This window comes from Phocoena sinus, chromosome 12 (genome assembly GCF_008692025.1).
Source record: "Phocoena sinus isolate mPhoSin1 chromosome 12, mPhoSin1.pri, whole genome shotgun sequence".
Taxonomy (NCBI): domain Eukaryota; kingdom Metazoa; phylum Chordata; class Mammalia; order Artiodactyla; family Phocoenidae; genus Phocoena; species Phocoena sinus.
The window spans coordinates 12,711,755-12,734,843 of NC_045774.1; the positions used below are offsets into that span (position 1 = coordinate 12,711,755).

Below are 23,089 nucleotides of genomic sequence, written 5' to 3' on the forward strand. Positions count from 1 at the left end.
AGATTGCAAGGGGAGAACTCAATGACTTTGAGATGTACCATGAAGGGGACACATTTTTATGTCCCCTAAGGGAGAAATATAACCTTGCTCGTGATCTCTCCAATGTCTGTTACACATCTGATATGTTTCCCATCTTTTCTGCGGGATTCTGATACTTGCTGCACAAGGCAGGACTCATCAATTCTGGGATGCCCACCTTCGCTGTCTCCCTGCCCTCCAAGCACATGGGCAAAGCTCCCAAAGGTCTCTTCCGTGTGTTCAGCCTGGAAGGCATGCGTGTGAGAATTACCTGGGGACTTCTAAAGTGTCCTGGTGACCAGGCCCCACCTCCAGACACTTAACAGATATAATTCATCTGGAGCAGGGCCCAGGCATTGGTAGTTTTTATTTGAAAACAATCAGACGATTTAAGTGAATAAATGGGATAAGAATCACTTCTATACGAAGGCACTCTAAAATATGAACACTATCAAAAGCCACATAACTGTCACTTTTTTTTTTTTTTACTGAAAACTTTCTGCATATCATCTAATTTAATCCTGTCAGTTACTAATGATTTTGCCCTGGCAGAAACAGGCTCAGGGAGGTTAAGAAAATGCTAGTGAGTAGAAGGGGTGAGGGGTTAAACCTGGTCAGTGACTCGAAAGCTCAGAATTTTAATTACTACACCATCACATTACCATTACTGCTTTAATTTACTTTTACACTGGGATCTGAGCCCCTTGAAGGAGAAGATGAAGTCTTTTTATGCCTCTCTTCCTAGCACTCGGCACTATGCCTGATGATAGCTGGACACGATGAATACTATATGTTGTTCAAGAATTCCAGGGCCTTTCAGTAGCGAGATGGGTCTTGGCACTGACTTCTGGGTCTTCAGAGAGTTCAAAACCAAAATTCAGCTGAATACATTTCAAAGATCCTAAAGGCTTTATTCATGAGTGGGGCAGCATCCAACCTAGCATACAGAGAGGAGCTCCAAAGAGCTATACAAGACAAGAGATGTTGTAGGCAGAGGGGAGCAGGACAAGTAAGTTGTACCAGGCAGAAAAGTGGGTTGGTTACTGCAAGGTTCCCTTCCTTACAGGGGAGAGTGGGGATTTGTCAGGGAGATTACCTATTAATGCTGATCAGGTGATTCCTAAGTGACTGGTTTAAGATTCCATTTCTGGGAGAGCAGAATCAGTATTTCAGTCTTGGTTGGGTGACATGTGGCTGAGCACAAGCGACTCCATTTTGAGCCTTTTGCCTTGTTTCTTTTTTGGGGCGTACGCGGGCCTCTCACTGTTGTGGCCTCACCCTTTGAGGAGCACAGGCTCCGGACACGCAGGCCCAGCGGCCATGGCTCACGGGCCCAGCCGCTCCGCGGCACGTGGGATCTTCCCGGACCGGGGCACGAACCCGCGTCCCCTGCATCGGCAGGCGGACTCCCAACCACTGCGCCACCAGGGAAGCCCTAAATGTCATAATTTTTAATATGCATTATCTGTAATAACATTGTGACAGCTCCATACCGTGGACTGGCACACAATACTTAGAAGATTTATCGTATTTGGTCTTTAGGGAACTAATAAATGTTTTAAAATTGCCTAAATCTACCATTCTGAGCCGTCTCATTCCACTAGGAAAACACAGGGGTTTTTCCTCTCTTTAAACAAAAAATTAAATACCAAAATAACTACCCGTAAATAAATAATGTTATGACGATGACATTTAAAAATTCACAGTAAGGCCAAAGCCCTCTTTCTGTTTGCCTGCCGCTCAGCTCTGACCCGCAGAACCCTCTGGAAAGGTGAGTGGCTTTCTTCCGGAGGAGCGTGGGCTGAGGCCGTGCAGGCCTCCTATTTCTCCTTCTCTCACCTTTTGTTTCCTTTCGTCTCACTTTTATTTGTTGTAGGAGAGACGTCAGCCTTAGTACCGGACTCGGTTCTAAAAGGTTGAGGAGCATTTCCCGTTGCAAAGCTGGGTGTTTCCAGTGCTAACCCGGACGGAGGGCTCCTGCTTCCAAGGCTCTGGCGTTAACAGGCAGCTTCTGCTCCATCCCAGCCGCTGCTCCTGGCTTGAGGGGGGCGAACCGCAGCATCACTGGGCTGCCGTCTGGTCGGACGATGCCGAGAGCTGGTGATGGTACCCAAAATAGCGATCGTGCCACGGAGAGATCTGTGACGTTTGTTTGAAAAGGGTGTGTGATAAAAGATTGAATCTTTTTTTTTTTTTTTCCCAAATGAAGAAGCAATAGTTCTGTCGTTTTAAACATACACAACATGTAGGAGTCTTGTTTGACTTAGAGTGGAAAATTATGCCAGGGACAAAGTCAACACAAAGAAACAAACAACAAAAAGTAGCAAGAAAGAGCAATGGGTAAGTGCAGCTCTTTCCGTCAGGGTTACAAGTGGCCCTCGGGTGTCCGTCTGTGTGTCTGTCGGTCCGACTCACAGAAATGGAGGTGGATTAAATTCATCAGGTAACTGCTCTAACGTGGAAAATTTGCACATGTCAGGGGAGAAGACAGAAATTACAAGAGAACTAAAGTTTCCCTTAGATCCGGACAAAGATTCAGGCTATCAATATCCCTTAGGATGGATACACAGACTTGATAAGGGAAAACATCTGTTCTCATAGACTTCTAGTTATTATGGTCTATTTTGGTTTTGCAAAAGACATCTACAATCAATTCCATGATACACACAGTGAACAAAGCTTTGTCAAGAGGTGGAGTACAGATTTGACCTAAGGAAATGATCTAAGGTTCAGTCTGCCATCAAACTGCCCCTGGAAGTCCCATGATCCCGTAGGGGATGGGTGGGAAATAAAGAAGAGCTCAGAGGTCTTCTTTTCAACATGAAATTTAATTTAGATAGATAGTTCCTGCCATCTATTTTTGATAAGTGGTTTAGCTACTATTCCCATTTCCTCTTCTCAAAGAGTGTTTTCCTTTGACTCTTGTCCTAAAAATGCGTACGAATTTTTAAATGAGCTGCTCAGCCAGGCAGTTTCTGGAAGAGAACTGTCTGTACTTTTGTAGGACTGCCTGACTGCTCCTGCTATCTGGGTCAATAAGTTGGAGGGGAAGAAACCTGAGTCATGGTTGAATATCTTTTAACGAGTTGCTGTTTTGTGTGCATTTTACTGCAAACAATGTGGCTTCTGGATGTCTTATGTCCAGCCCTTTTAGTGCTGAGAATGTTCCCTGCCTCAGCCTGGGAGTTAGGTGAAGGGGAAGGGATGGGTGGAGAAGAGGATGGGTAATTTGGGCACAGCTGAAGTACCAGAGCCATTGTATTTGCTCTCATCATCTCAACATCCCAGAGAACTCCATGTCTTCCCTGCAGATATAAAGTGGTTCAGAGAGGGTAGCCTGCCTCTCCTGCCTCTCAGACCAAAATTTGGACTGAATGTTGGCACATTGGAAAGGAGCACATTGCTGGCTGTGCTTACTCTAAAAGGGGACGACATTCCCCCGCCACCACTAGGCATGAAACAACTTCTCTGCTTTCGGGTTCTCAGCACCTGGGTATGAACATAACCCTACTTTCAAGGTAGGCGTCTGGGAATTTCGGTGGATGGAGTTGGGTATGGATGCTGCTTCCTGGTGATCTTTCAAAAATGCCAATCTAATCATCTGACTTAATAAAGTATACATTTCTTAAATAACATCCAAATCCCTTAAAATTTGGCTTTAGCCAAAGTTAAAGCTTCTTCCATCATTCAGCTCTCAAACCCTATGCCCCAGTCATAAGCCATTTCCAGTAGGCAACACTTTATATTAATCAAAATGCCTTTGGCCTTTTCTGTAGAAATCAACAAGCTGTCTCAAAAATTTGTATGGGAACTTAAAGGGCCAAGAATAGCAAAGTCAATCTTGAGGATGAAGAACAAAGGAGGCCATATGCTATTAGATAATCAAGAATCATTGTAAAGTTATGGTATCTAAAATAGACCAATGGCCCAGAGTAAACATAAACAGACCCACACATATAAGGTTACCTGAATTACAGCATAGGTATGCTGCAGTGCAGAGGGGAAATAGTCTTTTCAGTCAGTGGTGGTGGACCAATTGGATGTCCATATGGAAACAGCAATGAATACTGTGCCTACTGTTCCTTTTTCATTTAATACATATAAATAAATTAATAAATACCTTTGTTAAAAACTGACAAAATGAAACATTGGCAAGGTTGTGTAGCAGTGGAACTCTCTCACACGCTGCTTGAGGGAGAGTAAATTTGTGAAGTCACCTGAGAAAACCATTTGGTATTCATTTACCAAATAATTCCATCCCCAGGTACGTACCCAGGAGAAACGCATATATTGATATATGTGCACCAGAAGATATGTATATACTAGGATTGTTTATGATAGTCTCAGACTGGAAACAACCTGACTGTCCATCAATAAGTGAATGGATGAATGAGTTGTGGTATATTCACACAAAGTATGGAGTCCCTTGGATGTCGTGCAAAGGGATTGGACTTCAATCGTTAGGTAATAGAACACCATTCAGAGGTGTTCAGCAGAGAACAGAGTTGTGAATGAAGAAGTTGCATCTGGTCATGCTATGCAGAGAAGATGTTTGCACATATTGGGATTTGGACATGGGTTTTTCTTTGCAAAATGTTCAGGTTTACAACTCTTTATTTTATTTTATTTTATTTTTAATTTTTGCGGTACGTGGGCCTCTCACCGTTGTGGCCTCTCCCATTGCGGAGCACAGGCTCCGGACGCGCAGGCTCAGCGGCCATGGCCCACGGGCCCAGCCGCTCCACGGCATGTGGAATCTTCCCGGACCGGGGCACGAGCCCGTATGCCCTGCATCGGCAGGCGGATTCTCAACCACTGCGCCACCAGGGAAGCCCTACAACTCTTTTTTAATATATAATCTGGAGTGATCCAATGTTATTTTGAAATACTTTTTTCTTACCATAAAGTGTTTTCATGTCAAGATTGCTTCTACGTTCAAAAGATCATACCTAACAAATTAAAGTATGCTTTAAATTTCACCCCGTTGAACTTCTTGTTTCTTGTAAAGAATTTCATTGCTTAAGATGTTGAATTCATTTCAAAGAATGGGCTAGAAGTGAATGAAACTTTATTTTCAGCTATGGACTTTACAGCAGAGGGTTTCTTCTCTTTGTACAGTTTGGTTGGCAGTTCTAGCTGAAGGAGTCATGAAGTTAAGATTAGGGACACTTTAGTTCTAAAAATAGAAGCAATTCGTGAAGAGAAAAAGCCCACTTCTTTCATTCATTTCTAAGTGCCTATTCAGTATCAAAGTCATCTGTTGGTCTGATTCTTAGCCTCTTTACGTACATTGGAACATTTACCTGGAGAATATTCTTTTTCAACAGGCCAGTTATTATGTGTGAATGAGAAAGACAAGAGGAAATTCTAGATTTCTGTTATTATCAGGTTTTCTTTATTGGTCATATATATCATCACACATTACATGCAAAAAAATCACAATATAGACCAAAATGTATATATATATTCCGTCACAAGAGTAATACAATGCAGAAGTTTATGTTTTTACACACAACTATCTTAAACTGTCAGATAGGAATAATGTAAAATTAATTTAGCGATATGCTCACTGTTTGATGTACGGGTCAACATTTTGATCTGCATATGAGACCATTGTGATGTGACACATCATTCTTTTGAAGGCTACAGCTGATCATCCTATCCTACTCGGAAATGTGCATTAAATGATAGCTTGGTCTTTACTGCAAGTGAAAATATTTGTTTTTCAACAGTGAAAAGGACATTCTGATGGGACTAACACACTAATTAAAACCAAAACATAAACAAAAAGCTAAAGAAAAACTACCAGACCATCAAAATGAAAAGAATGCTGTATATTTTTAAAACGTTCTCTTGTGTGTGTTACCGTAACCAACAATATATTTATATCTCTCTATTTTCCTGGCAGGGGCACATAGGTGAAGTACAGATACCAGGCAATACTTTTGTCTTATTGTGATGAAGACAGATACGGGAGGAAGATCTGAAAAATAAATACAGGAAGCATGTTGTATTCATTGTTAAATTTATGGATTTCATGGTATGTTTCAAAAGATGTGGTTATGGTTTCATTACTTGGATACAAAAATCTGTAAAACATGAACTATTCTAGACTGTCTTTTTATGTTACTAGTTGGCATTTCTTCTACTTGCTCTTTAGACAATTAATTGCTGCAGGAAAGCTGAATCCATAGGCAGAACAGCAGATCTGTTTCTTTTCTTTTACTCCCAATACTTTCAAGGAAAATGATCAATTCTGCTCTTCTCTCAGACCCTGGATGGGAGCCATGCATTGAGTTGATTGCTTATGTTAGGTTTGACTTTAAGCTATAGAAACAGGAAGTAACAATTCTGCTACCATTTCTATTGCTGGGGAGAAAAGCAGTTTGTGGGCAAGGACTTGTTTAAAAATATTTGAACTAAGTCAACTACAGAGAATCTCATTTAATGAAACATATTCCTTTATGATATTTTTCCCACAGAAACATTATGGTTACCTTTATAAACTAAATGTTTTTAGTTACCTGAATTTCAAATGTAATTGAAAACATATGGCATACATCTTCTCTTTTCTAATGGAAATTACCTTTAGAAAGCAAAAATGTGTCAATAATGTTACAAAAATTTAATAACAAGTGACAGAGCACCTAATATTGATTCAGACTTTTTTTAAACTTGTCTTTTTTCTCCATTTGATAGAGCAGATTTTTCAATTTCTTTTTTCTTTTAAAGCACCACTTGCAAAGTGGTTTCTTTTCTTCATTTAACAGAACAAAATGAAAACAAGAAACTTGTTATTTTAAGTTTCCAGAATTACGTCAGTAGATGAAAAGTTCAGAAAATGTTTTACGAAGGGAAGGATGAGTTAGTGGAAACTGGCATTTCTTCTTTAATTCCCATTAAACTAATGGGAATTTATATGCCAATATAAATATATAGGTAAGTTTATATAAATATATATATTCCACTTATATGAGATATATATTCACATTTAATGGGACATATAATGGAAAATATATATGCCAATATTCCTAATTTGTTTCTCATTAAATTAATGGGAATTTATATTCTGATATTCATAGAGCAGAAATTTTTTATGGTGGGAGTATTAAATTATAAACAGCAGCATTGAATTTTATGGATTCAGAATTGATGACCATTCAAGCTTTTCATTGAAATTGATGGTTTGGGTGGAGACCATAGCATCATTTAAAGTTCAACTTAAGATTTAAATAGAGAATGTGTAGTTGAAAGCATTTTCTAATTTTCATTTTAAGTTTACAAGTAGTTTATTGAATCTAGACTTTCAAGTAAGGAGCTACATTTTCGAGAAATTTCATTTTATTAATTGCTTTCTATTTTGATTACAATTACCATATAATTTCCAAGGCTTCATTTTGCTATGGGGTGTGTGTTGGTGTGTGTGTGCCAATGATAGCTATTTTAAAGGTTATATTGTAGTTATACTGTAAAGTACCTGATTGATAACAGAAACTTCATCCAAACTAGCCATTTAAAAAATCACAGGGTTCTCTGATCCTCGAGAGGCTGCAGAGCTATTCCTAACAGTTAGGGAGTCACATGTTATCAGGCCATGAACTAAATAAATATGTTTGAGAATATACGTAGAACTATCTTTCAAATGTATGTGGATATTCTTACAAGAAATAAAATACAATCTAAAAGTATGATTGATGTTTTAGTTTTTCCATTAGGCATTTCCTCAAACAGGGGCACTCAAATTCAAATAATATTTGTATGTGGACGTCTCCAATATTATATCATGTTGACATGAACTTCTTAGATTTCAAATACTTTGAAATATGGATACGGGCTGAAACTATGCTCTTTTAACATAACAGAGTCAAATTGACTTAGTTTATAGATCCAACCTAACATTAATTTCCTATTATTTACAAAGATATCTGTGTGCTACACAAAAACAGAGCTAGAGGAAACACTTCTGGTTTTCCAATTTATGTCAGAGATAGCATGGCTGTTACAGGCATTCCCCTCTCTTCTCCCTCAGCTCTGCGGGAAGTATAAGGCAGCCTTTTTTTTTTTTTTTCTTTCTCATGGTGTCTTTAATTGCTCAGTGTTCACTTGTCTCTAAGTGAGAAACCAGTGAGTTAGAAAGCAACTGGCAGAATTGCTTCAAAGATCTTCAGGATCAATAAGAAAACTAACCAAATCGATCTCCCAATTTCCTACTGAAATTGGTATGTGAAATGGTTATGAAAAGATTTAGTGCATTCTTGGAGAAGGAAGGATTTCATAATAAAAGTGAAAAAGGAATCATGTAATCAGGGTTTACTCCCCGCCCCCCACCCGCACTGGTAAATGGATGGAGTTTATTAAAACAACAAACAAGCAAAATCTTGTAATCTTGTTTTTCATGTAAACCCAAGTTTTTCTTACTGTTGTTATTTTTCCCCAGTCCACGTAGAAGTTATATGATTGGTTCACAGGTAGCAAGGGGATCCTGAGAACATCTGCCAGGTTCTACTATTTGCAATATTGAATTTGTAAACCCTGGAAATAATTTATTTGAACTTAATTTATGTAGATGCAGGAGCTTACACGGAAAGTACCCAGCTGGTAGGAGGTCTACTGGTTTTTCCATTCCCTTGAGAAATAAGGGCCATGAATTTCCATAAAGCAAATTAGTTAATACAGCAGTGATTGGTAGCAGCTTCCAGCTGAGTCAGAGTGCTAGATGAGCCTGGGGGCAGATGGGAGCAAATCTTCTCACAGCCAAAGAGAGTAACAGGAAGACATTTTTATTTTTCTGTTTCTGAATGGTCCCCTGTGGAGGCCCCGGAGCAGGCGATAGGAATCACCTGCAGAGATGCAGAAGAGATTCAGAAGATGGGTTTCCTGTGTTAGACAGGATATTGGAGATTGAATTCTGACTAGTTCTAAAATCAAAATTACGTAGAGGAGGGGGCCACTGTTTGGTGAAATGGATGTAGGTGGCTCCTCTATGATGTCAAGCCATCAGCAAAGGTAATCGCAATTTTCCGCTTTATTCCTGTGATGCTGACCTCCTACACTGGTCATTGCATAGGGAAATCCATTCAGTAGAGAGAATAGAGGAATATGTATCTGTGTGGTGACAACATTCCAGAGAGACCTGAAAAATCCTGAACAGCAGCAGCAAAAACCCCCTAACCATCTAGCTAACCAGCCAACTAACAAAAAAGTCTCCGAGGGTCAACAAATGAGGAGCAGGCATTCTGAAACACCTAACTGACCATTTTATTCAAATTCACTTTATAAATGGGAACTCTTCTCTTTTGGAAGTCTCTGGTTGTCAAAAAGCTTAGGCAATAACGTGCACGTGGTCAGGACATCAGAGCATGATATCTTGACCACAGCGAGAGAAAAGCCACATGTACTACTCTACCAGGAAAGCTATAGAATTTGATACTGCATTTCAGTATTGTGTTCTATAATGGAAATTTCATGCAAATTACATTTCCTTATTTGGAAAAAGTAAGAACTCTAATCTGTCACTCAAAAACTGGGAGGATCCATGGGTTTACCTGTGATTGGAGATCCTCTGAGGTCTTAATGAAGACCTTCTGCTTGTAACTAGGCTTTCCTAATCAGAACTGGAAGCCAAATCCACCCAGGCTTTTCTTGCAGCCCAGAAAAGCCACGATCTCTAGGCTTGGTTGTTTGGGTGTCATGGCAGTGTGGGGTGGTGACATTATGGCCACAACCGGGTATGGAATATGAAAAGTATCTCTGCAACCCCAAAGCTCCATCTAGGAGCTTCCCTCCATCTCCGAGGGAACCAGAGAAAGGAGCGCCTAGGAGTCATATGGATCTCGCAAATATCACATAGGGTTGGGATACTTCTGCCCTCCTCGAAATGGGAAAAAAATAATTGCTGTTCTTCCCAGAGATTTATCTGCTTTGTCCTCCACTGAGGATGGTGAAATCACAATCATCAGGTCACACAAATGTAATCTCCTCTCCCTTTTCTCTGGTGTTCATTAATTAAAACATTTTTACTGTGTTAAATTTCTGAAGCTCAGTCATGTTGTCCAGTGTATGTGAGTATGCTCAGTTTCACCCAGACTCTTAGGAAAAGAGTTGCCTCCTTTATTCTCTCCTATCCCCTTCTTATATCTCCCTCAGCTTGGACTACTTCTCCTCTCATTTCCATTTGGTGTTTTGTAATCTTGTTGATTCACTGAAAAATTTCTAACATTAGTGGGTAATGCTAATTAAATAAGACATTTATGTATTTTAAGTAAAACAACAAAAATTTTTTAAAAGAGATTTGACAACAAATATGATAGCCTGTTCCCAAGATTTAGGTTCTTTTAAAAATCAAATTGCAAGGTAAGAAGAAGGAACTTGCAGGTAATGTTTAAAACCACCTTGTCCCAGGAGATTTTTTGCTGCTAAACATTCTTATTACAGGGCATGTGACAATACTAGGGTGAATTTTCCTCACTGTCTCCAAAAGGACCCCTGTGTTCCTTCTCTGAAACCATTAAACAAATATGCACTTTTCTTTATAGACAATGTAAGTCTATAAAGACTTGCTAAGAATGGGATACTATTAGTTCGAACATAAGTAATAGGCACCCCCTTTTTTGATTGCACTGATCTAGACTTCATGCACATGACTGTGGGGTGAAAAGCAAAGCATATTTGATTCATGAGGTAGATTTGAGTGACAGCAAATCATTAGAAGTGCAATCATTGAGATGTACAGACAGAGGCAAATTTAGTTACTGTGAAAACTGTATCTCCTTTCATAAGATATATACTTGTAACTCATGTGTCAAGAACCATTCTTTCAAAGCCAAAACTGAAGAAGACATACTATCTGAAAAATATAAACATATTTATGCTTCCATTGAAAACTTGGGAGCTGCTATGATTAACACTGGGAAATTTTTACACTAACATAGGGCTGTTTGTGCTATTGCCACAAGTGCAGAGGTTTTCCAGAAACACAGAGCTGTAAAACTATCTAGTGTAGCTGTCTGCACTCAGATGTGGTTTCAGTAGGTCTTGCTTCTGGTCTGATAGATGCTATAGCAGCGGTCCCCAACTTTTTGGCACCAGGGACCGGTTTCGTGGAAGACAATTTTTCCACGGACAGGGGATGAGGGGAGGGAGATGGTTTCAGGATGATTCAAGCGCATGGCATTTATGGTGCACTTTAGTTCTATTAATATTACATTGGAATATATAATGAAATAATTATACAACTCACCATAATGCAGAATCAGTGGGAGCCCTGAGCTTGTTTTCCTGCACCTAACGACAGTGGTCTTAAGTATAATCTGGATGCCGTGTTCTGTGACTCTGAATCCTGAAGCGTCTCACACCAGGGAAAATACAGTGGTTAAGCCAAGACATTGATGAAGATTCATGCTTGTTCCCACCTCCTGCCTAACCCAAAAAATATGGCTCTTGAAAAAAGAATTATGTTGAGAATCTAGGCAAGAATTTTGTTGCTTCTGTAATGGCAGTAAGGATTCCTAAAGGCACTCATTTCCTGTAGGTGGACAGCCTATGAAGAGGAGAGTGTTTTTGATTATGACCAACTTCTGCAGTTGTACAGCCATAGCAGAGACATATGTGGTCAGTAAAGAAGCCAAGAAGCTGAGGCTACCATGTCCTATCCTAAGCCTGCTCTGGCTAGAATACTGCAGAGCTTGGAAAACCCCAAGGGATAATGTCACCTCCTGCAGCATCCATGGCTGAAGCTGGAAAAGTCACCTGTGGGCCACCTTATCTTGGTAATTGCCAGTATACAGAGAAGAGTTCTGTATAAACTGATTACTTCTATTAAATGAGATGCAGCAGACATCTTATCATTTCCATGCATTTTCAATGAAACATTTAGTCCAAGCTTTATCAAGAGGATCTTATTTTCACTTTTGAACATATAAATATACTTTATTTACACAGTAAAGGCCAAATACATCAAAGCCACAACAAACATCATTCTCAATGGTGAAAAATTGAAAGCATTTCCTCTAAGATCAGGAACAAGACAAGGATGTCCACTCTCACCAGTATTATTCAACATAATTTTGGAAGTCCTAGCCATGGCAATCAGAGAAGAAAAAGAAATAAAAGGAATACAAATTGGAAAAGAAGAAGTAAAACTGTCACTCTTTGCAGATGACATGATACTATACATAGATAATCTTAACGATGCCACCAGAAAACTACTAGAGCTAATCAATGAATTTGGTAAAGATGCAGGATACAAAATTAATGCACAGAAATCTCTTGCATTCCTATACACTAATGATGAAAAATCTGAAAGAGAAATTAAGGAAACACTCCCATTTACCATTGCAACAAAAAGAATAAAATACCTAGGAATAAACCTACCTAGGGAGACAAAAGACCTGTATGCAGAAAACTATAAGACACTGATGAAAGAACTTAAAGATGATACCAACAGATGGAGAGATATACCATGTTCTTGGATTGGAAGAATCAATATTGTGAAAATGACTCTACTACCCAAAGCAATCTACAGATTCAATGCAATTCCTATCAAATTACCAATGCATTTTTTACAGAACTAGAACAAAAAATCTTAAAATTTGTATGGAGACACAGAAGACGCCGAATAGCCAAAGCAGTCTTGAAGGAAAAAAACAGAGCTAGAGGAATTAGACTCCCTGACATTAGACTATACTACAAAGCTACAGTAATCAAGACAATATGGTACTGGCACAAAAACAGAAATATAGATCAATGGAATGGGATAGAAAGCCCAGAGATAAACACACCCATCTATGGTCAGCTAATCTATGACAAACGAGGCAAGGATATAGGATGGAGAAAAGACAGTCTCTTCAATAAGTGGTGCTGGGAAACTGGACAGCTACATGTAAAAGAATGAAATTAGAACACTCCCTAACACCATACACAAAAATACACTCAAAATGGATTAGAGAACTAAATGTAAGACTGGACATTATAAAACTCTTAGAGGAAAACATAGGAAAAACACTCTTTGACATAAATCACAGCAAGATCTTTTTTGACCCACTTCCTAGAGTAATGGAAATAAAAATAAACAAATGGAACCTAATGAACTTCAAAGCTTTTGCACAGCAAAGGAAACCATAAACAAGACAAAAAGGAAACCCTCAGAATGGGAGAAAGTATTTGCAAATGATTCAACGGACAAAGGATTAATCTCCAAAATATATAAACAGCTCATGTAGCTCAATATTAAAAAAACAAACAGTCCAATCAAAAAATGGGCAGAAGACCTAAATAGATATTTTTCCAAGGAAGACATACAGATGGCCAAAAAGCACATGAAAAGCTGCTCAACATCACTAATTATTACAGAAATGCAAATCAAATCTACAATGAGGTATCACCTCACACCAGTTAGAATTGGCATCATCAGAAAATCTACAAACAACAAATGCTGGAGAGGGTGTGGAGAAAAGGGAACCCTCTTGCACTGTTGGTGGGAATGTAAATTGATACAGCCACTATGGAGAACAGTAGGGAGGTTCCTTCAAAAACTAAAAATAGAATTACTGTATGATCCATCAATCCCACTACTGGGCATGTACCCAGAGAAAACCATAATTCAAAAAGATACATGCACCCCAGTGTTCTCTGCAGCATTTTTCACAATAGCGAAGTCATGGAAGCTACCTAAATGCCCATCGACAGATGAATGGATAAAGAAGATGTGGTACATATATACAATGGAATATTACTCAGACATAAAAAAGAACGAAATTGTGTCATTTGTAGAGACGTGGATGGATCTAGAGACTGTCATACTGAGTGAAGTAAGTCAGAAAGAGAAAAGCAAACATCGTATATTAATGCATATATGTGGAACCTAGAAAAATGGTACAGATGAACAGGTTTGCAGGGCAGAAATTGAGATACAGATGTAGAGAGCAAACGTATGGACACCAAGGGAGGAAAGCGGCCGTGGGTGGGGGTCGTGGTGGGATGAACTGGGCGATTGGGATTGACATGTGTACACTGATGTGTATAAAATTGATGACTAACAAGAACCTGCTGTATAAAAAAATGAATAAAATAAAATTCAAAAAATATATACTTGACTTAAGTAAGGACTTTGAAAGCTTTGGGGTCTTTGTAATAAATGTGGTCAGAGAGAATCTTTTCAGAGGTACTTTCTTTGTACTTTAGTTACATTTCTCTACTAGGTTTAGAATCTGTGCTTCTGAATTTCAACTTTTGCCTGTATCTTGAGACATAAAAGGCCCGCTGTGATAATGCTGAAAATAGAACTTTATTAGCATCTTTTTTGGGGGGTAATATTAAATAAGCTAAGTGTGCTTTTTCAATAATGAAATTTGCAAGTGAATGGATATCAGTTTTAGCAAAACATGTCATATTATCTAAGGAAATGAATATCCTCTTACCAACTCAAAGCTGTTTTTTCGATGACTTTATTTTAAAACTGCCAACTGTCTATTTCAACGTTGAGAAGTATTTCAAGTGGCCAAACGAAGTGTCTTGTTCTTCTGATGGCACAGTTGGGATGCTCTTCTGTCACAGGAAATTCTGCTTGAGGTGCTTCCTGTTTTCTTAAAAGAGATCCCTCTCAGGGTTTTGTGCCAAAGGTGATTAGAGGTGATTTCCAATGAATTCACCAAGTTACTCTCTCTCTTTTTTTTTTACATGGATAGTTTTCATTTATAATTTTCATTCCACATAGGGAGCATTTGCTACATGGTAGGTCTAGATTTTTATATACGTTACCTCACTTGATCCTGACCATAGCCCCATAAGGGTGCTACCGAAGGCCTTACTTTTAAGAGAAGGCTGAAGGTAAAAGAGCTGAAATATGTTGCTCAAAGCCACAAAGCCAAAAAATGCCACAATATGTTTTCAGACGTGGATCTTGATGAACTTGAAGCTCAACCTTTTAGCTTCTCCACTATACTCTTTTATTTGACATCATCAGATTGTTAGGGTGGATCCAGAATATTACAGCAAAAGTTTAAAACAAACATGTATCAAATCCCCTTCCGAGGATCCCCTCCCCCGATTAGGGGTATTGACAGTAAAGTCCTGGTGACTCACTTTTGCTCCAGCTGAGCCTCACCTCCCTCCAGGGAGAGAAGGATGCCAGAGCAAGATAACAGTGAAGGTAGAGACCAAAGAGGAAAGGCCACTACGTACTAGAGATGAGAAATTCCACAGCAAGAAATCAGGTGAAGAAGCAAAACTTCCATTTGGTATCTAGAGTCGGCATTACTGAAATGCCCAATGAGGAAGAAACTCCATGCATAAGGACAAGGGTGAAATAAAAGAATAAAAGAACAAAGAACAACGCAGAACTTTACATTTTCTTAATCTTGATTTCATAAGAAGCTTTAGTTCATCCAACCGAGTCCGGGCTGTTACTTCTCTATTTGCCACGGAATTGCAATGTAGTTCTAGCAAATTTACGATAAAAAGGAGTAGTTATATGTACATGTATAACTGATTCACTTTGCTGTACACCTGAAACTAACACAACATTATAAATCAACTATACGCCAATAAAAATTTAAAAAAAAGAACAGGAGAAATGTTTCCATGAAAATAAAAAAATGATTTTGAATGAAAAATATAAAAAACACACTACTGTATTATTCACTTTAGAATGTCTTAACTAAGAGCTGGTCATTAGGCAGAAATAATGATCATTGAGAAACAGCCTTATGAGCAGAAAGCTGTACTATGTAATCCCTTGAGAAAACTCATGTTATTATGGCCCATTAAAAATAAGAACTTTCCTCCCCAATGACTTATATACAAATATTTCATTCTCCCTTATTGTGCTTCGTTTGAATCACCCCTTTTACTTGTGGAAGCTCTAGTAGTGTATATAATGTATATTAAAAATGCATTTATTTGACTTTCTAAATCTTTTCACAGTCCTGGTTTTAATTATTTTGATCAGGAAATGTAAAAAATTTAAAAATAATGCATATCCATTCTGAGACATTATAGTTGAGAAATGGTGATTGTTAGAGGCAAATATAAGACTTCATCAGAAGGAAACACTAAAACACTTATCCTTTGTTTTGTTTTGTTTTTTTCTCATCCAACAGAGATGTGGGCTGGATCCACATAACTACAACCTATAGGATCTGAGATAGTAAATTCATTTATTCCAATCCACGACAGCTGTCTTCCTGAAACATTGCCCTTGTATATCTGGTGCATATTTGTGCCTTGTTAGATTGAAGAATGAACGCAGATTGTAAGGTTGAGACTACTGGCAGATTGTAGATTCAGGAATATTCTTTTTTTTTTTTTTTTTTTTTTTTTTTTGCTGTATGCGGACCTCTCACTGTTGTGGCCTCTTCCGTTGCCGAGCACAGGCTCCGGACGCACAGGTTCAGTGGCCATGGCTCACGGGCCCAGCCGCTCCGCGGCATGTGGGATCTTCCCGGACCGGGGCACGAACCCGTGTCCCCTGCATCGGCAAGCAGACTCTCAACCACTGCACCACCAGGGAAGCCCCAGGAATATTCTTATAAGGGAAGCTGGCACCCTGTTTTCTACTGTGTCTTCAAAGGAAACTACAGTGTACTTGATTCATTTAATCAATGCAGACAAAATTTCAAAGTGGAGAGCTTTAGGTCATGGGCCATCTAATTTGATTGTCTATATAGATCAAATAAAATGGGTGATTGCCAAATCTCTAACTGTATTTCATGCCAAAAGAAACCAAAGAGACGAATTGTCTTAGAGAAACTACTTAGAAGACTGACATTTTACAAAGGAAACCTTGACATGTAGCAAAGATCAAAAAGACCAATATATTGGTGATGACATTATAGAAACATAATATTCAGGAAAATATTCTTGGGTCATTGTTAGCATTTCATGACCAGGTAACTACAGAGGAGTGAAAAGTAGATCACTGATTTTTCTCCACGGTCATTTGAATCTTTCTATTTTGAGATTAAGCTGACTGGATCCATATTTTTTTTAAAAAGTTTAAACTGTTCTGAAAATCAGCTAAAAACATCTGTCATTTTATCTTGTTGATTCAAAAGGCATAAGTATTCTGAGCAGAGTTTTAAAAAAAGAAAATACGATGTAAAGGGAGCATGTAGTAAGGAGAAATTATTGAGAAATAAAGAGTACATTTTAGTGCTTGACTTCCTGCAGGGATAAAGTGATGAGCTCATCGACCCACTATTACATTTTCGAACACTTGGATGGGAGCAAAGAAACTGCACAGTTAAAACTGGGGAGAAAACCACTGAAAGCCTAAGAGTGGAAAATCTCCCATTATGACTCTCAGGAAGGACTCACAGTGCACAAGAACCAACCTTTCTGCAGCGGACACGTTACTGGGTTTCAGATTACCTTTCATGTTAATTTCTTCCCTTGCAATAATGGAGCTAGGTAAGAGATGTTATTTAAAAAAAAATACAAAACAAGACATGAAGGTGGAAGTTATGTCTTAACTGAAGATAATTTTAAGGTTAACATTAAAGGTCAAAATAGAGCAAAGTATTCTCTTACAGAAGACTGGAAAGTCTTGGAATTCCACATCAGTTGCTTTGATCAGAGGTAGCATTTACTTTACATGTTACTACAGTGAATTTAGTAATTAATGGTTTTTCTTTGATGAGACTGTAAATGTTTGCTTGAAAACAATATTACATGCAGCAGGGCCATCTTCGATGGTAACCTCAATGCACATACCACAGCATGTTTCGGTCCCTTTGGGCATCTTCCTTGCGATTATGTACACAAGCAAACTCAGTGTGGTTTGGTTCTTTCCTTCCTAGTGCTTGATTTAGTTTGGTTGTCCCTCTCATGTGCAGAATGGAGTGGCCAGAGAGGAAGGAGTTTTGATGACTCAGAGCAGGCACTTTCCTAGGAAACCAGAGCTTTCCAACATTCTTGCAGTGACCTGCTTCCACATAGATGGTGGCTTCTAAGCTCAGTGAGGGTCTGAATGGCATGAGACCCAGTTAAGGTAGTGGAGCGGTTTCTGCTTCCAGATTTTCTAGCTGAAAGTCGAGAAAGAGCAAAGACAGTGAATGTTTCAGATAGGGTTGCAGTGCACATTTATTGGGCATCTTCTATGTGGCAGAATTATATTGAGAACTTTCATGTATACTTTCACCTGCAACTTTCAGAGTTTTTCCTAAATATCAAGACGTTATTTAATCTCCTGGGTCATTATGAATATGCCATTGCATTTGTACACACAAGTGAATAGGAATTATACACTAGTCATGAAAGAGATGTTATTGATGGGTCCTCGAAAAAATATATTTTAACCCAAACTCTGTTTCCCTCTGTCCTTGACTCTCTTCCCTCCTTGTCTTCAAATTGTTCATGATTTGACCAAACTTTCAAAAGAAAAGCAACATCTCTTTTTGTAGTACTGTTTACATTCTTTATTTCTAGGTAAAGAAATTTTATATTTCACCAAATTCTCCAAATCAGTGGATTCTTTTTTCTGAAGCAACTGATTTGAAGTTCAGAGATTTCCCCATCCCCACCTCCACTGTAAAGCTAGCGTATCTGTTGAGCAAAAATGGGACATTTGTTCACACGCAAAATTATGGCTTGATATTTTCAAATAAGGGAGGAGGATTATGAACATGAAACAAGTTTTATAATTAACAGATAATTGCTGTGTCCTGGTTTTTAACATTTTTGTTGAGAAGAAAGGAGGTGTTTGTATAGTAAGTGTAAAGGGATGAGAATTGTTTTCCTTTAACTTTATTTTGGTAACTTTCAAACTTCAGGAAAAGTGTAAGAATTAGAACGGTACAAAGAACACATGTGTACCCTTTACCCAGATTCACCTACTGTTAAGATTGTACCCCTTTCACTATACCATTTGCTTTCTCTTCTTTTTTTCTCCTTCCAAACAGAAACAAAGACACACAAACACACACACACACACAATCTTATGGAACCATTTGGTGCTAAACTGATCCCTCAATATTTTGATATATATTTCCTAAGAATAGAGAATAGAGTGATCACTATGTGATCACTGTGGAAGAGGCAGTATGAGCCCTGGATGTCCCTGCTCATCCTTGCTGATCGTGCCAAAGTGTAAGGCTAACCAATCTCTGACCCTGAACGGTTCCCACAGTGGTAACTTAGGCGGTTAAGTAGGTCAAGGTGACCGCAGCATTGATTACTGTGGACTGCTTTCTCCTGGGAGGTTGGTTTATTGCTTGCTGCCAAAGGGACTGAGATTTTAGCTATGGGTTCCTTGACTGTGACTCAACCCACTGTGTGTGCAGCCACCATCTGGTCCCATCGCATCACCCCGTGGGACTTGGGAGCAGGGAGAATCTACCAAGCTAAAGCTTCTACAGCTCACTGTGCTCTAATAACCTAAGTATTTTTATCTACTTCGGGCCCCTATGGACTTGGGGCAAGAGAGCCTGTTTGCCTGCTCAGTCATCTCCTTTGGAGTCTCGTTACTTCTTGTCATCTTCTAAGAGGATGAGATTCTTCCCAAACTGTACAACAGTGTGTCAAGATGGATGACGACTTATTGAAAGAGAAAAGACAAGGGCTCATGGATGAGACTTGAGGAGGTGAAGAAACTCCTTGGGAGCTAGTGGCAAACGTTCTGGCCCATGTGGTGCAGAGACAGGGAGTGAATGGTCCACCCTGTCCTACCTGTTGTTAAACATGAGTTGAGTTGATGGATGGAGGCTGAGTGGTGCGGGAAAGAAATCTAAGCAGCTTCCCAAGTGGTGCCACGGTTGCTGCTTGCTCTCCTGTGGACCAGGGGACTAGGAGAACCCCCTAGGCCCCGCCACGGAGGAAAGCACAAATGCATTCAGTCTTAAGTCACAACCAGGAACATCCGGAGGTCGATATGTCCCTACAGTGAACACCAACTTACAGACCCTTAGTGAGAGGGAAAGGAAGCCAGCCCAGGGGCATTTCAATCAACAGACGGAGCAACTGTTAGACCCAGAGCTGACGAAGGAGTGAGGAAGGTTATGCTCTTAGAGGGTGAATGAAGCACCTCGGCTGTCAAAACCTTGGGTGGGCTATGACTCGAAAGTGGCTTCCAGGGGCAATAAAGAAATTTGCACTGTGACTCTCCATTACCAGAAACATAGCTCAGCACTTCATTCCACTGTCTAGCTATTGGAGACAATGTGTGCCTTGTCTATGTACGCATTTAGTTGTCTGCAGGTTCATCAGATAATCTGTCAAATTTGGCTGAGGACCTAAGCAGCAGGCGGCACTGGAGGCACTGCAAGAGCAGCCCAGCCCCGGAGCTTTTTGAACCACAGATTTCTGTAAGAGGAGGCAGCCTCCATGAGGGGTATCCCTAGGAGTCTTCCTGGCACCATTCCCCACTTCAGCTGCGGCAGGAATATCTTAGGCTTTGGTGTTGCTGGGAGGGGGAAATGATTAATGCTCTCTCTGTCTCCAGATTCCAGCCCCGCAGACTGGCAAAGCAATCACACGGTCCACTGGACACGAAACAGCTCTGATTGCCGAACTGACCTTCTGCGGGGTTTATCGCCCCTGTCGGTGTGCTGTGAGGTCAGAGGAACTCATGTGGGTTTGGCTGGTCTTGCGCTATGCCTTATGCAGCTCCTAAATGTGAAAACCTTGTACGTGTACAAACACACACAGATAGAGGCAATCTTGTTTCACTTAAGCTCATACCAATTCATAAGCTTCTCCTGATACCTGAGTGCCCTTGGGTCATGCCATATGTGGCTATCAAGGCCACAACTATCTGGTGACCCTGCTCCTATGGATTATCCAGATCAATGTAATTGGCATCCAAATCACGTTCAGCGACAAATCTAGAATTGGAATAACCTGCCCCCTTCAGTTATATGTTCGTTACACGGGAGAGAGAGTGCTACAGGATACCTCTCTACTAGGCGTGGGGACGGGAGGCTTAGTGCCTCTTTGACCCCCCGCAATTATTGGCAATGACACCACTCCTTGGATCACATTCCTTTCGCTAGGCCCTCAAATAAAGAAGACTGTGCTACCCAAAGGATACATGAATCCCTGTGCCATACAGTACTGTGAGTATTGTTCCCTGGTATCGGAGTCCACTTTCTAGAGGTAGGCCAGGCACTCACCCTTGACTTTAGCTACCATAGCCAATGAGGTGGAATATGCCATAGGAAATCAACAGGCCAGGCTAAACTCCCTGACTGTAAATGAGTCACTGGTTGGCCTTGGACTACATTCCGGTAAGCATGGTTGCCAACCACGCCTGTTGTGTCGGCATCCGCGCTATCAATAACAATATTGTCGTGCAATCCAAGCACATCACGAGAAAGAAGCTACGTGAGTATCGGCAGGGAGACCTGTTAGCCCTCTCCGGGACTTAATCAATGCAGTCTGTGGTCTGGGAGTACATGGCTGAGGTCGAAAGTGCAGGTTGACCTGATCCTGTGGATAGGGATCCTACGGACAATAACCCTAATCACGTATTTATTGAGATAAACGAGACAGATCTGGTCCTAGCCTCTATCCGTATGTCTAATCCGAATTGCTGATGGGGTGGCACAATCCTAGGAAAACTGAATTGAGCCAAGAATAAGTGGAGCTGACAGGTGCATTGCTGTGGGAGGCAGCTCATCAGGCATCCCTGTACATTCTTGCTGACGGAGCTGAGCTGCAAGGCCTTACTATCTTCTGACTCCAAGTACTCTCTATAGCCACATAGTCAAGTAAGACCCTTCACTGCCAAACCACATAAGGACCACAGTAGGACCAATTTGAGATTCCTTGCTCTTACAGGAGGAAGATTGCTTTGTTTACTGCTTGCTACAAAAGGTGGTGAAGCACTAGCTCTGGGCTTGTCAGGTGTGGTGCAATCAACTGTGTGCATAGTGACGATCAGGGTCTACTGTGTCACTCCATGGGACGTGGGGGCACGTCCCCCAAGGGGACAAGCACTCCTGTGTTGATGCTCCTGCTGTTTGCTGTGCTGTGAGGAGTAAACTGTTTTCTCGGAACCACTGGGTCACGTCGTCTATTTTTGGCAACCAGAGAGTCATAACAAGCTGAACTGCTTAGTTGCTGAGATAACTCTTTTGGAAACTTGCTACTCCCTGCCATTTTCTAAGACCGGGCTTCTTTCCTGACAGTACCACAGTACCATTATAGATTCAGTAAATTTAACATTTGACATAGATAAAATATTTTCATCTACCATCAGCTTTCCAATTTTTTCAAGAGCTTCTTAAACTGTTATTTTTTCCAGAAAGTCAACTAGTAAATCCCCTTGGGCTATTTTTTAGCCTATTTTGAAAAATAAAGTTTTGAAAAGCTTTAAGGTTCAAACTGAAGCTTATTTAAAGCACTTTTAATCTCTATCCATACAATGATTGACATGTGATTCCTATCCCTCGAAGGAGTTTAAAAGATTGCTTTTTCCAATTTCATTAATCTATGGGAGGAAATAGAGGTCTTGAGTGGGGAAGTGACAGGCCCAAGAGTATCCGTTGAGAAAAGCCCGTTTAATATTTTTAGGTTTGCTCTTTGCAGCACTCTCTCCCACTTCCATTTTCTCTGTCCTATTTGTGATGCCATCCAAAGTCACAGGTGAAGCCGGTACCAGACTTGGGTACTTCTGAAGCCGATTAGTGTTTCAGCCAGTAATAGACTTCAAATTCCCATTCATTACAGAAGCCATAATAACAGAGCCACACAAAAAAACTTTGGGAGTGGATGACTCATAGGTAAAGATCTCCATTGACCTAAATAATGGAGAACTCATCCCTTCTTCCAAGTTCCATTGCCAGAATCAAACATATTGGGATCTAGAGTATAACAAGGGGTCACACTTCAGTGAGGGAGAATTCAAGGAGAGGTGGAATAATCTGGTAGTTCAAAGGATCCAGACTCAATATGCCATATGCTTCCTTCTGCTTTTTTTTTTTTTTTTTTGCATTACGCGGGCCTCTCACTGCTGTGGCCTCTCCCGTTGCGGAGCACAGGCTCCGGACGCGCAGTCTCAGCGGCCATGGCTCACGGGCCCAGCCGCTCCGCGGCATGTGGGATCTTCGCGGACCGGGGCACGAACCTGTGTCCCCTG

General features: G+C 40.2%; 1 protein-coding gene across 2 annotated transcripts in view; it reads right to left on the minus strand.

Moving 5' to 3' along the window:
- The window catches only part of OPRM1 (opioid receptor mu 1), a 178,997-nt gene that overhangs the window by 108,110 nt on the left and 47,798 nt on the right, over positions 1-23,089 (minus strand). The window contains exon 4 of one of the 2 annotated variants that reach the window (XM_032650844.1): positions 17,560-18,038. The exons of the other annotated variant lie outside the window; for it this stretch is intronic. Coding sequence (XP_032506735.1) covers positions 18,000-18,038 — 39 coding nt within the window. The 3' untranslated portion in view covers positions 17,560-17,999. Of the gene's footprint in view, positions 1-17,559; positions 18,039-23,089 lie in introns of those variants that run through there. 2 annotated transcript variants of the gene reach the window in all.